Here is a 14,899-nt window from a genome sequence, read left to right as displayed (position 1 = left end):
AAAGTAGAATTCTCAAAATAGTTCACCTTTAAAGGTATATCGTGCGTGGTTGCATGGCACCAAATACGCTTTATGTTATTTGGTTTACAAAAACGCTCCGGAAAAGCATTGATAATATGATATATAAACAGACTTAGCAAATTATACACGGTGGAGGGATCTGGGATAAACCGTAAGGCTGAAAATCATTTATAATAGAGGGGTCTACACTTTAGCTAAGTTCCAAGTGGACTTGTATCAAATGAAGAGACCTTTTTTTTGTTATTATACAACGATAAAAAAATCGAGAATAAACCTATATTTCGCTAACCTATTTGGAAAATTATGAATACCTCTATGCTTAGTCACGCTAATCAAGCAATTTTCGATCATTTTGCATCTCGTTTTGTGGCACAATATAGCTTCTTCGAAAATTATATCAACTTTGCAATTCGTATCATATCTATCAATAATTAGAATTCCAAATGGCGATAAGGATCGACACATAAATAAATAATTTAGGTTGATTAAACTCAACCCTGAACTATTTTGTATAAAATAATTATTTGATAGAGTGTTTCGGAAAAGGTAGTTTGAGTATGACTAATGTAGTTATCGATATGAATTATAAGTAATTTCACGCAATCATATTTTAACTGCTTTGCGTCACCTATAAGTTTTCACGACCTATCTCTTTGTAAACATTTTCTTTCGATTTTTGGTGAGAAACTGCGGTGGTTTTGCTCATTTGGCACTGAAGATTTATCCTTAAATTTATGTACAATGTATCAACATGACTACATGAAAAATTTGTTGTTTTGGCTAAGTTTTATAAAACGTTATTGATGCGTCTACTAGAAGTAGATTATAAACTGGGGATGCTTGAGTCTATATAAAACGAAATTTCAAAGTTGCTTTGACGTGATAAACTTCCAAAATAACTAACTATATATATATATATATATTGTTTAAGGTTCATAAAATCAAAGAAACTATTATTTACCGTTATGATGTCTAAATTAATATCTGCTTACCTCGTATTTTTCCTTGTGATTGCTGTAATATTGGAAAATCAACTAACCGAAGGACAAGTAGCGACAAAAACAAGGTAATTTTTTTATTGTATTTCTAAATTGTATTTGGTCGATGATGTATCAATATTTCTTCCTAAACTTCGAAATGAATCGTCTATTCTGTTACAATAATTTTGCTTTAGAACAGTCAATTTTGTAATGATACACCTGAGCGAAAAATGCATTATTATCGAACGTTTGGTGAGCAGTTAGGCATATTACTCATGTCGGTGATCACCAAAATTCTTGTACTACTGGGCCAAATATCTGCATTTCCGGTAGTGTGTAGGCTACATTAATTTTCTCCTAGATATCCGCATTATACTTTACGGCGCACCTGTAACTTCTATTCCTGAGTTAATTACAACTAATGGTGGAGACGTTCGGCAAGTAAACGACAGTCACACCAGTGACAACTTTTGCTTTCGCTGCTTAGGCTAGTACAAAACAAGTGCCTCACAACAGCCATTATTAGAATATACACCCATACGCAAATAATACTAAATTTTCGAGCATTATTGACTTATTGTTGTTATCAAATAAAACTGAGATCGTTCGTTCCTCAAAAAGTTGTTCGTGTACGGCAGTTTGCGACTGCCGTATGCGGTTTAATTAAGTATCATCGCTCAATTATTTGGGATGTACTCACAAGTCACAAGTACGCCTTATAGTTGGACTGAATAGGTCATATATTATAAGCTATATATAAATCTATAATATATTTCATACTTATCTTATATTAGTTTTGTATAATCCAAGTCACATGATGTTTTTTCTAAATTGTCATATTTTTAGTAGCTTCCTCTATTTTTTAAATTTGATGTCCAATCACAGCCACATATAAGAACAAGTGTTTCTTGAAGTTCAGGTCTCAGGTCGTGATCGCGCATGTAATAAGATCTCACATGCAATTGTTGTTTGTATATGCACTTGTTACATTTGCTGACAATTAGAATTGGGCTTACCATTTTGTTTAATAAAATTATTTAATTATTTTGTGTTTCGCAGAAGATGGATTCCAGGACCTACGTGGCCTCCTCCCGGAAAGAAGAAAAGAAGTGTTCACTCGTGCGACGATGAAATCCGTTGAGTTTTTTTTTTATCATATATCCACTATTATCCATATGCATTCGTAAAATGACATAACTATTCAGTCACTTTTAAAATACTTTATTGTTCTAATTGTTACCAAATAGAACATTTTCCTGCCTTTAAGGAATTAAGCGTTTCAAAATGACTACCTAGAATATAGCATTTATATCTGATTTGAAGTTCCATTCAAATAAATTGAATTTTGAGCTCGAATATAACACCAGCTTGTGCGCGGACTCAATTTTTAGTGATTCTTCCAGCTGGTCCTTGGCAGCTGAATATATATATCATAAAAAAATTAGGATAGACTTGTAAAGGGTAAAAACAATATTAGTAGTCTTTAATTTAACTGCGAATTGGCGATCGTTTGGCAAGAAAGGGCCTCATGCAGTGGTGGGATTCAATTTATTTGTCAGCCGGTTCCATCACAAAAGTCGTATTTTTCACGCGGTTCTGTTACAAAAAGTCATTGACAGTAACCAGTATTGCTAACCGGTTCGCTGATCTCATAAAATTCCGTGAGACGGTTCTATAGAACCGGTGCGAACCGACTGAATCCCACCACTGGTCACATGCATAGAAAGAGCCAGATTATTCAAAAATTCAAAATTAAATTCAAAGTATATATACAGATATATTGTATTTGACTATTTTTAAATCAGGTAACATGCAGTATTTTGATCATCTATTTCTTTTTTACAGTCGAGATGGAACTGTTTGAATTTGATTAATGGTTGAATGGATGAATTATGCATCGCAATGAAAAGGATGATGATGAATTTTTTGCTCAACTTTTCAAATTCAAAATGTTTTTGTATATATGCAGTAAATTTGTTTTAAATCAACGTCATTAAATTTTGTGCTATCGGATGACAGTAAGATAATATTAGAGCAGTCCTTTAGTACGACTTTAAAGCTTAAATAAAATCAAAATGATTAGATCGGATTAGATGATACTTGTTTGGCCAGGCCTTATATTTTGAAAGTGGGTCTGCTTACAACTCTGTCCAAAGGCATAAGAATGTCTAAACGGTATAGTTGACAGACATAGCGGTCAGCTTTCCACTGTCATCAATAAATATATACTGCTGACTGAGATAATTTTTGCGCTTCGGACAACTCTGAAATAATATATGTAGCATTTATTGAAAACTTTCACAATTTAAAGCACATTTGAATAAAAATTAATAAAAACAAATACATTTAACAGCGCCGGCAAATTCACAACTTTTCGTCATCAATTGTTGGTTCTTCCGCGACATCTAGATTTCTGTTTCTTTGAATATGGCATTGTTTGCGCAAAATATATCCGCCATGACACAGATATGCAGCAGCAATGATAGCGAAATAGACACTGTTAACAATATCAATATTCAAGTGTACTTTAATATAAGAGTAGCGCGATGCTGGTGATATATATATATATATAATATTTAAATATATGCTATTATATGCTTTTCTATATTATAACCAATGCAAGTATAGGCTATACAATTTTGGGGGACGGGGGGATTGAGTAGATACGTCGAACCATCAAGTTAACATGTCTTCCATAACAGAGTAGTTTTTTGCGTCATGGACCGTGGTGATTTTTTATTTGATACATTGTTCGGCTCGCGAGTCCCTACTGAAAACACCAACAGTTTAGATATAGCATATTAGCCGTTGATACAGGATTTCCCAGCGTTGCTACAGTCGACGATTGTATAGTTCAATGTTTTCACTGGGAACATATAAATGTATTTGGAAATGTGCGAGAAGTTCCTGTCCTGGCGCAAGCGATATTCCAGGGGAATACGATATTTCGTCACCTCAAAACAATTATCAATTCTGTTGGCGTCCTTAGCCTGTGAATGTCACTTGATTTTTTTTTATAGAAGTTTTAAACGTGACTGTATAGTAACATCATACTTACCTATAAAATAAAAACTGTGTTTTGGCGTCCAAACCCAGTACAGCATCATCTACAATTATCAACGTTAATATTGAATTCAAAACAACTGCAGCAAATGTATTTATCCCAAACACAAGAGCAAAACGTTCCGTGGACAGTCCGATGGCAATTTGAAATCTTAAAAAGTGAGGAGTGCTAAGAATGCATAATATTATAAAAACGCCAATATTTGAACGTAAAATAACAAATAAAATTATTCCTGCCGATTGAACTGTTGAATGACATCACCAATATTTGATTTCTCGTTACAGTGCTTAAAACATTTTGTCAAAGAGTGTTTCATAAATAAAGTATCAGACTCCAGGCCAAATTACCGTTATCCAATTTGACTAGAAATATGGCACTATTGTATTCGTAACTTATCGAACCAGTCCTACGGTACTAAAATGCAGACGAGGGCATTTTGCTATGTCATCAATCGGCTTCTACAACAAATTATACTCGAGAGTTTTCTACCTTGTACTGGATTGAGAACAACCACCACATTCAATACTACCATTTCGTTTATGTTTATGTCTTAAACGAGCATAGCATAGGTTCCATCATAAGTAATTAAATATTGCTCTACTTGCAAGTGAGCATGAAAACATAAAACACGTAGACAGAAAATTAAACACAACATATTTGAACAACCGCTTTAAGATGATATTATATAAACGTAGCACTCAAGCGTAGTATGAAACATGACATATAGCAAAATCTATATTTAGCGCTTATTAAGCTAATATTCACATCATTGTTTAAAATGATCTGGTTTATAGAAGGGAACAATATTGTAATTAGGTCACCTTTCTTACGCATGTAAATATTACTATATATATTATATTACGCATGTTTCCAAATATAGGAAGTGGTAGATATTTTGGTATTAGTGATAAAACTATTTGTAACTTATAAAAATGTGTTACGTATTTGATCATCTTCACTGGCATATGAGCCATTTTCTGAATATTTGAATACAATTTTATTTACGTTAAGAATTAAAGTATTGGTGTCACACCTGAAAATTAGGTGGAGGAGTGTTTGTAATTTTAGAGGGGAAGGGGGGTGTTCACCCCTATAGTGAGGTGTATGGAAACCCCTGCTCGTATATAAATATATATATGTACTTACTGTGCAATGGTTATGACGAAGTTGTAGAGCCCTATAAACATAGCGTATGCAACGTAGCAAATCAGTATTTCACTTGTCATATACATTACAAAAAGAAGTCCCGCATTTATAACTGAACCAAACCCCAAAAACATTTCACCCCATTTTTTCCAATCCACTTTGATGTATCCAACCGAGAATGCAGCTGCAGCGCCTGAACATTTTTTTTATACAGAAATTCATTGACATGTCAGCAATTACACTATAGGCAGCAAGGGATGAGCAAGGTTTTCGGACCCGGGGCCAAAAATTGTGCCCATCTAGACTGGCGGTCCATGTAAGTATGACGTGAGGGTTACATTTTATGAACAATCTTTAGAATGTTACAAAAGCAAAAGTAGAAAACGATGAGCCTCTTGCCAAAACTAAATTTAATCGCAATCCCAACAAATTCCTTTGCTATTTTTTGCTAAAACAGCAAAATTTGGTTTTAGTTTAGTTGTGGCAGCATCAGGTGGGCCAGATTGAATTACCAAACGGGCCAGATTTGGCCAGCGGGCCGCAGTTCGCCCATGCCTGCTATAAGCGCTATCAATCGATTTGAACTATTATGCTTTATGTGTTACATCATCTTTATATTGGCTCAACTGGGTTTTTCTGGTTACAGTTTGCCAATGGATTTATATGTTTCATCACTTTATAGATTTCTTACAAGTACAATTCACTTATAACATCGCCGACTTCGTGGGGAATATAGTTTGAAGTTAGTAAAGAGACTCATTTTTGACGTATACGTACTCACCTAGAATTTGTGCAGCGCCTTCTACTGCACCATTGTACACACCCGATTCTTTTCCCTGGCTAGGTGCTATTATTTCCCATAAGTTCTGAATATAGTTTACTACGAAACTGTAGCCACAAGTTGACAATGCCCACCATATTGACCATCGTAGGAGATTGGAATTTGAATAACATTGTCGTATGTCCCCCAATAGCTGCTGCAAAACTGTTTTCCATTTGGAAAATACGGACTGTTGACTTCTTTTACCTCCTTGCGTTTCCTTTTCAAGCTTTGAAACAAGAAAAAATGCAATAATATTGATAAAAATTTTTGAGTTCATTCGAAAAAATTCGATTTCCATTGCGAATTATAGTTTGCAGAAAGCAATAAATAGGTTTATGTCTAACTTTAACATAAAATCTGAGTGCTTCGCAAAAAATTACTTTCCATATTTTCCTATTTTTATATCGTACGTGCTCTTCTCCAGGATCTGTGATTGCCAGTAAGCTGTTTCCACCCTCCGTTGAAATTTTGCTATTGACAGCTTCATTCTGGCCGTAAAAATACAAACTTCTACTTGGGAAAGGCAAAAACAAAGATATCACAAAGCCAATTGAAACGTTGATCAATGAAATCACGTTCAGGTAGTAATAATCCAGGCGAGCCAAAGATACTAGTAATTGAGACAGCAAGGCCGAAATGAAGAGTCCAACTTTAGTTGAAGTTCGCACATATGATGTAGCTTTCTGGTAATATTCAGGTTCAATAACACTGTACACAAACAAGTCGATAGTAAGCTCAATTAATGATAAAATATATCAAAAATAATAATGCTTGTATTAGTGTTCGTAATATTGATAAAATGAATACCAGTGCAAAATGTAAAATAGAATGTACGTGACGAAATCTAACTTGCCATCAGGGCCGTACTCGTGGGGATTGTGGTTCAGAACCTTCCACTCCCTTTTAAAATGTAAAAAAGGCATTTCTCGTCACCATACACAACAATTTAAATGATACGTAGCTTGAAACGTATTTTTGATCCTCAAGACTATAGAATTAGAAATCTGAAAAGTTCTGGCTACGCCCCTGACAACCACAACTTGCTTCTGCGACAAAATTATCTTTTCCCGCTCGATTGGTCTTATTTAAAAGTTCGAAGCTAAATGCAGATTACCGGCCACATTTTTAAACCCACTCCCTCAGGGATAAAAACTCTACTGTTAACATATTGAAGTTGATTGGTAACTTTCAAAACGTATTACGTCTTTACTCTTTACCAACCTGTATATGTAAGAGTAGTACCCTATAGAACACGCAGTTGCGAGTCCGTAAGAAACTTGCATTAATTGCATCATTGGAACTCCTTTTGCAAACACCAGTAAGGTGCAGGATCCGATGAACCTATTAATGATTCAAAGCAAAAATATACGGATTCAAACGGCAAATTTTTCCAACATTGTATTCTTGATTTGAAAATTGAAAACCTAATAGCACTCAATAACCCGATTCAAATAGGAAGTTTAAATTCCAAAATTATTAGCTCTTGACAACAAAAATATTTATGATAAATCAAATACTTACCCCAATCCCTGCAGTATTACTATAGGTTTGTATCGTAGATAGTCAGTCAGTAAGAATACTGGAATAAGAAAAGCGGTGTACGAATATGACCAAACCGGAAAAATCTGATTCACAAGCTCTTGATCTGTCAAATTTTTGTGAGGACCCTTGATAGGTTAAAAATAGCGTGAGATTATGTTTGATTGTGATGAATTTGGTAATCTTAATTCTAGCAATCATGAAATTTGATTAGCAGATCATATACCGCATCAAATTATCTATATACATACTGTCAGCTGGGCGTTCCTGTCTTGTTTTGAGGCTGCGCAACATGGTTTTAAAATGAATTCTGAATGATTGGTGTAATACGTGCACTAGGAGTTTAAATCGTATTAATTGATATGCTCTCAAATATGAAATTAAAAATATGGATCCGTTTCAAACAAATGGACCGCACAAAATAAAACGATTTTTTTGTATATGAATTCAACTGGCGTAATAGATGAAAATCTAAAGTGCATCATACCGGCAAAATTATTATCATAAGATTGAAGTCCTAGCCTGAGCCTTCTCTTGATTTTGGGTTTAAATGAGTTCGACCCCAGTGGCAATAGTTCCCTCAGCGGGCTTGTTGATAATTCATCAAAGCAGTTAAGTGTTAGAATTCCCAAATGCGTTTACTCACTTTCAGGTATGGGGTTATAAATGCTTCCGACGGTACTAGGTGGGTGAAAAATCCAAAACTACACAACAAAATAGTGTGTCGCAACCATTTGTATCCACTTTCTGATTCGTCCATGCTCATAAATTACTTTAAAAATAACAATAGCTAGCTAAAATATGTTATGAAAAAATCGTTGTCCTATGAGATCTGATATATATTCCGATGTTTTGCTATATTTTTCTGTTTCCGATTCGACGCGACGCTACGCGTAACTCGGGGATTAATTGATACCGGTAGGTACGGTACGAAGAGTACTTTGCTTTGGATTTCGTGTCCATATATTTAAGCATCGATCTCTTGTTTCATTTCACGCTACAATCATCATAGTTGAATTTTATAATAAATAATACGAGTTAACGAAATGTTTGGTGAGACTGCATTCATCGAGTAGGTCTATTGATGTTTATAGTACAGGTTCACGACCAACTTGAGAAACTTTCGCAATTTCAAATAGGACTTGGGGAATATTAGTAATTTGAACAAAATGACGATTCAGAAAGATCTAAACTAGAATTCGGTTGGAAACCGAAGATTTATCGATTGAAGGTTAGGGGATCCCCCAAAACAGTGGTCTTACTCCATAGTGACACCGTGTGTCCCATCACTAATTATTTAATAACTCGCTAATTATACAACATAATCCATCCAAAATCAATAGGCTTCTGATCCGAGCTATGATGAATGCACATGCAAAATCTGCAGCAGATCCAATCTCACTTTCGTGAGATATCGCGTGCATCCAACACACAGACATACAGACAGACAAATACCTATCAACATACTTACCGATTAAGATCTATAAGTAACTAGTCAAAAAAATTGTACTATTTTGAAAAAATCGCTTATCTAACAGATCGCTGTAAATATTCACACGCTCATACTAATTAGACCAAAACTCAAATTGTCCCTTTAGCAAAAGTATGCCTTTGAATCACTGTGAATCTGTTTACGATAGCGTCGAACTTCTATATAAGTCGTACGCGATTGTGGCAGTGGGCAGGGAGGAGTGAAGTGAAGAGGATATATTAACATACACTGCTGGAGGCTGGGGACGTTATCGAAATACATTTTATCCTACAGACTTAAACCTAGTTGATCTGTTTTAAGCCAAATGCTAATTTCATGCTATATTCATTCTGATATATTATGTTGGTTAGACATATGAACTGTACTCACAGTTTCAAAGTTTTACGTTTTGAAACAACATATGTCGACGCACCTTATGAAACTTCAGTTCTTTCGCTTCAAGTTCCGAAGTCACATATAGCTTAGCTTGCAATGTAATCGGTTTCTACACACTCGCGCGCGTGAACTCGATCCGACACTATGTCAATAGTGTAAATGGCGCATTTAAAATCTCAACTAATGACAACTTTTAGATAAACTTAGGACACGCCTTTCTCTCATAATGAGTTCTTTTCTAGCCACTGACAACTACCTGAAATTAAGCGTTAAACCAAGCACAACAGTTTCATGGCTACTCATCAACTGAGTGATTTCGGGGCTCCGATAAACAACCTTGCGATCTTTTTAAGCAAAACCTGCTCAGCATCGTTTATTTTATCAACACATCAGAGAATGGGCACAATGAGCTTCATCGGAAATTAAATTTGAATCAATGAATGCTATGTACAGTCGCATTTATTTACATTGTCAGCAGCTTAACCACTTCACGTTAAATTACCAATGTTTACTTTTAATGCTTTGACCTACAGTATTATTTCAGTTTGTCAGATTATATCTCAAATAATACTACCAATTTTTAGATTGTTACAAGTCACCCACTTGAAATAGATTGAAAACAACTTCCAGATTTTGCTGTAAATCGTAATAAACATGAATGCTATTATGATACACATGGCCAAAGGCCAATATTCAGTTCATCGTATTTTATTTTGTGCTTTGTCAGCTACATTATCATGGCGAAAACAGGGTTATGAACACGAGTGTACTAATCGGATTGAAATCATCTTGTAAACATGATGGTGAAATAAAACACAAGCTTCACAAAATGACTTCATTGTCAAGCCGTGAAAGTTGCTTAGCTCACTGGACTAACATTTTGATTTGCGGTAGTCTATGTCAATATTAGCAAATGACAGCCCTGTACCTTATACCAGAAGCAAAAGCACGTGCATATTTAGCACTTTAAGCTGTTCTAGCACGACGAGCAGGGTTTTGTTTTTTATCAATTCCAAAAAAACATCGTGTTTTAAAACAAAGGCTTGTTTGAAATCATTTTTTTTTGTATTTTTTATTGAAATACCCCTTGCATCGCCGCGAAACTACGCCAAAACGTTGCATTCTGGCAGCTGCGCACGCAGCCGGAATTAAAATTTCGAAAATGTAAGTAAAATTTTTGTATTTTGACTTTTACCACTATTGCGTACATTTATCGCCACTTTATATCTCCACCAAAGTCATAAGATTTCACCCGGAATGTTTAGCCGAGATATCAGAGAGACGTTTTGAGTAAGAAAAACCATGAAAATTAGCTCACGAGCCTACTACAAAAGCGGTTGATCAAGTGCAGCCCTTCGGCAAAACGAGTGGGTTGCAATAATGAAGAATATGCTTATATCGGCGGTAATCTACGGATATGAACAATGAGACACCCTGACCTATGGCTATAGCCAATGTTAATTGTGAGAGTCCTCTGATGCAAAGACGCCACAACTAATCTGTTATGACGCCATAATATGGATTTCGAGGTCATGTATTGACTTTTTTTCTCATAAAATGAAATCATTGTTACGATTAATACTGTTTGGTTATTTTATGCTCAGCATACTTTGTTTTTTAGGGTTGAAGTGAGTTTTTCACGGTTATACAAACTCATTTATTCGATCGCATTCCAATTTTCGCAAGGTGGTTTCATCGCAGCTGGGTCGTTCACGTAATGGCTTATCGCTCGCATTTTACTGCGCCAACCACTGAACTACAGCTTGAGATGGTGTGCATGAGCCTCTATCGATATTTGTGGCGTTTTGAAAGATGTATTGGAAATAAGGAGCGCTTGGCAAGCTTTTACATTCATTTTTCTTCAAACTATTTAATACAAAATAATCAAATAGTACAGCCATTTTGAACAAAACAGGCAAAAAAAACTTGATTTTAAACAATTGTTTTAAAACAATTCTTTTTGAACAAATCCCTAAGGACGAGACATGGCTGGATTGTTCATAGTATTGATTTTTATTAGAAATAGATATTGAAAAATATTTGAAAAAAAAATTAAACTTTTAAAGACCCGCAAAAATATGTCATCAATTAAGCCTACAGGTCACCAAAAAATTGAATATCGAATTTTCATCAATCATATCTAAATTCTTTTCCGAACCTGATGTTATTGTCAGTGGCCAAATGCGCTCTCCCCCATCTCATTATAAAAATATCATATTTTGATGCAACAGTAGCCTCCCAGTTTGAAGCAAAGTTACGTACTTTCTTGTTTCGATATATACTATAGATATATATTTGTATATTTTAATCCATACCACTTCAATGACCAAATATTTTAAAGATTCCGTACATTATACCCAACAGTAGCTGCCCAATTTGACAGCTATGTTATAGGTCCTATTTTCGATCCTATAGAACAGTGGTTCTTAAACTTTTTCGAGCGCGACCCAAATCTGAATTTATGAATACTCGCGACCCAATCCTAAATAACGCAAAATGTGTTTTTAATGTTCGTACAAATACAGACAACTATTTATTAGAAACAGTCCATTGACTCAGTGAGATTGATGAAACTGAAATTTTCTTTTCATTATATCTTCAATACACAGCTTTATTTTACTGAGCGCTATACGCAAGTTGTCATGGGAATCGAGGCGATTGCGAGCTTAGTTTTAATATCAGTCAGTGCCAAATATTCTCGCTCGCACAGGTGCCTTGTCGCGAATTGTAGCAGAAACCTCGTCCGCTGTCGGTCGCAAACACGACATTCTAGCTGGACTTAGGTATCTCTCGCAATATACAACTTTTTACTCATCAAATGTGCACACACTGCTTCGTTCGCGGTAAATGGTGCCTCAAGATGAAGTCACATTTTTTCTAGATATTGAATAATTTAATGTTGAGAAGCGACTTTTTCATTGCATTGTCAATTACAATTTACATTACCAAAAAGACACCCATTTTTGGTTATTTTAATCCACTAAGACGACATTCCGCGAGGTCAACACAGCGACAATCGACGTGCATGGTTACCGATGCCATAAAATAATACACGTGACTTGCATATCAAAATTGTGATGTAACAATGAGCTCAAGACAGTTGTTTCCGTGAATGAAACTTTATATTCCATTATTTTTAAATACCAGAGTTTAGTTAGAAGCTAAATTGAATCATTGGGAAAGCTGAAAATTCGTCCTTCTCCTCTTAGATTGTCCTTGCCTTGACGACCTTGTCGCGACCCACTTTTAAACCTTCCGCGACCAATGTTTGGGTTGCGACCCATACTTTAAGAAGCACTGCTATAGAATATAATCATTTCAATTTTTAATTCACTGCACTTCAATGACATTTTTTTCATTTTTATAGATTCTATTCATTGCACTCAATAGTAGCTGCCCGATTCGAATGAAAGATTTTGTACTTCCTTGTTTTGTTCTTATTGATATTTTAAATTTCAATTCATAACATCCCTTTATATTTTCCACTTTTGATAGAGTGCATATAATATTTGATTATTTCCTTTCATCAGAGTTTTGCCATGATGGTGGACTTGAAGATGTTTCTGACTACGTCATATTCCCAGTTGGCCCACATAACGAGTCAGTGGTCCTTGTCTTTTCTATGTCATAAGTATACCGTATTTATATAATATAAAATTGACAGATATTAGGCTAAACCAGAAACCTGACCGTTACTTCTGACTAACATTTCTTATTGCAATATTGCCATCTTGTGTTTGTATATTTCATGATGACAATCGTGTGACCAGGAAATTACACGGTTTACACAATTAATGCCAAATGCAAGTGGAATTTCTAAACGTGTTTTCTAGGGTTGTATTGAAATTATTCGTTTTTTTCAATGCAGTGAGAAATAAACGTTAAATGAATGAACAGGCTCTCTTCAATGAGACTATTTTTGTAAACGGGGATCATCTTTTTTCAAACAGCGTTCTATTTTGGGTGACACCATAAAATTTCAATTTTGAAATATGTATAGTTCATATACATAGCGACATTACATTAAATGACCTCAAGTTCTATTTTTAATTGAGATTCCAATATTGTAAATTGATAAATAACTATTTATTGATAGCGACTCTGAAATCTACTTAATCGGAAGCAGTAAAAAAAAATATGCACATGTTCAAGGATAATAAATTGAACATACGATGTACCAATTATTATTGTTATATATCAATTAACGTCACTTTGTTTACCAGACTTCAAAATATTTATATTCGCGTCTTTTTTTGTAGTTAAGCTCTCAACGTCAAAGTTGTCTGCAGCAATCGCGCACAGCAAATAATATTGATAACCTAATTCTATCAGATTGGGGGCTATAAATATGGTAACTTTTTGAATATAAAATCTATTGCAGTATTTCTGTTCATATAGATAATTCTATCAGTAATTTAGTAATTACTCGATATAATTAATACGTTTAAGCAAGCGAGATAACGTGGGCAATTTTATGACGCTGAAGTCTTATCAAAGCACCTACATACGTACATATAATACAATACATACATACAACTTCCGAATATGCAACTTATTAAAACAAATTGTCAGAGTTCCGTTTGTTTACATTGGATATTTATCTTTTTTACTTATCATGAATGCAGCTTCAATTTACAATGTTACAATCGTAAGTTTGTACAATCATATTTATTACTTTGTTGGAATTAAGATAACACTTAAATGATTTTTGCTTACAAAATTATTGGAACTTCCGTAGTATGTGTAAAAGGTTAGAGTTAGGCCTTAAATTTTATTCCGATTTTCCTTCTTTCAATTTCATTACGAGTTTGTGGACTGTATGTGTTAGCCAAGTGAATATACCCCCTGTCCACAGGTTTCAGTGCCTTTCCACAAATTGATGTGAAGTAGGCACACTTCTGAAGCGCCAAATCATAAGTAACTATTTTGCATGAAACTATGAGTTACTCGGGCCTAATTAGCGTTAGCAACAATCTTTTATCGCTTAGCAATTTATAATATTCAAGTCTTGTTTGGTTTACTATATGAACTCAGCTAAGCGTGGGTATTTGAACGCGGTATCGATGGACGTTAAATGACTAGAGCACTTTGTACCAGGAAGTGACAAAATTCCCGAAGTCAATCGATTGCCTTAGTGAGCAGAAACCGGCTGAATCAGATTTTAGCGATACGCTTTTCAAAAATACAATACGAGTTGCTGTATTATTGTAACTTTGCTTATTCAATAGATTCATACAAATGTATATGAATGAGAAGTGCGTATATGTTTATCAAACACATTATGTATACAGCGAGTGTATATGTCTTTTTAAACAGGATGTAAATGTAGAATGTAGCGAAAAGGCTATTTCATTCATATGTAATGTTCGTTTGTAGGCTCTCTTAGTTGCAAAAGTCTTATGGGAAACTTGTATACGAATACTTCTATTTTTTGATTGAGTCAAATTTTGAAATGCTAC

General features: G+C 34.7%; 1 protein-coding gene and 1 long non-coding RNA gene across 2 annotated transcripts; one reads left to right on the top strand and one right to left on the bottom strand.

Moving 5' to 3' along the window:
• The first annotated feature begins 955 nt into the window (after positions 1-955).
• On the top strand, positions 956-3,108 carry LOC120338518 (uncharacterized). Its single transcript, XR_005569109.2, has 3 exons — positions 956-1,087; positions 2,061-2,137; positions 2,847-3,108. It is a non-coding gene; the product is annotated as an uncharacterized LOC120338518 (long non-coding RNA).
• A 177-nt stretch (positions 3,109-3,285) lies between these two features.
• LOC120337766 (thiamine transporter 2-like) lies at positions 3,286-9,045 on the bottom strand. Its single transcript, XM_039405648.2, has 8 exons — positions 8,220-9,045; positions 7,556-7,701; positions 7,256-7,375; positions 6,445-6,742; positions 5,993-6,260; positions 5,212-5,404; positions 4,060-4,215; positions 3,286-3,498 (listed from the first exon to the last, which is right to left on the bottom strand). Exons 1-8 carry the CDS (start codon positions 8,337-8,339, stop codon positions 3,366-3,368), a joined length of 1,434 nt encoding a protein of 477 aa, XP_039261582.2. The 5' UTR covers positions 8,340-9,045; the 3' UTR covers positions 3,286-3,365.
• Positions 9,046-14,899: the final 5,854 nt, after the last annotated feature.

Source organism: Styela clava, chromosome 10, assembly GCF_964204865.1.
Source record: "Styela clava chromosome 10, kaStyClav1.hap1.2, whole genome shotgun sequence".
Classification (NCBI taxonomy): domain Eukaryota; kingdom Metazoa; phylum Chordata; class Ascidiacea; order Stolidobranchia; family Styelidae; genus Styela; species Styela clava.
The sequence above is the reverse complement of the archived record's forward strand: the minus strand, read 5'-3'. Positions and strand labels throughout refer to the sequence as shown.

Bases quoted from the DNA above. Each gene is read 5' to 3' on its own strand.
- LOC120337766 (XM_039405648.2), bottom strand. From the start codon at position 8,339: ATGAGCATGGACGAATCAGAAAGTGGATACAAATGGTTGCGACACACT. The intron at 7,376-7,555 runs GTAAGTATTTGA...AATCATTAATAG, and splicing joins GTAATACTGCAGGGATTGGG to GTTCATCGGATCCTGCACCT. The intron at 5,405-5,992 runs GTGAGTACGTAT...AAAAATGTTCAG, and splicing joins AGGCGCTGCACAAATTCTAG to GCGCTGCAGCTGCATTCTCG.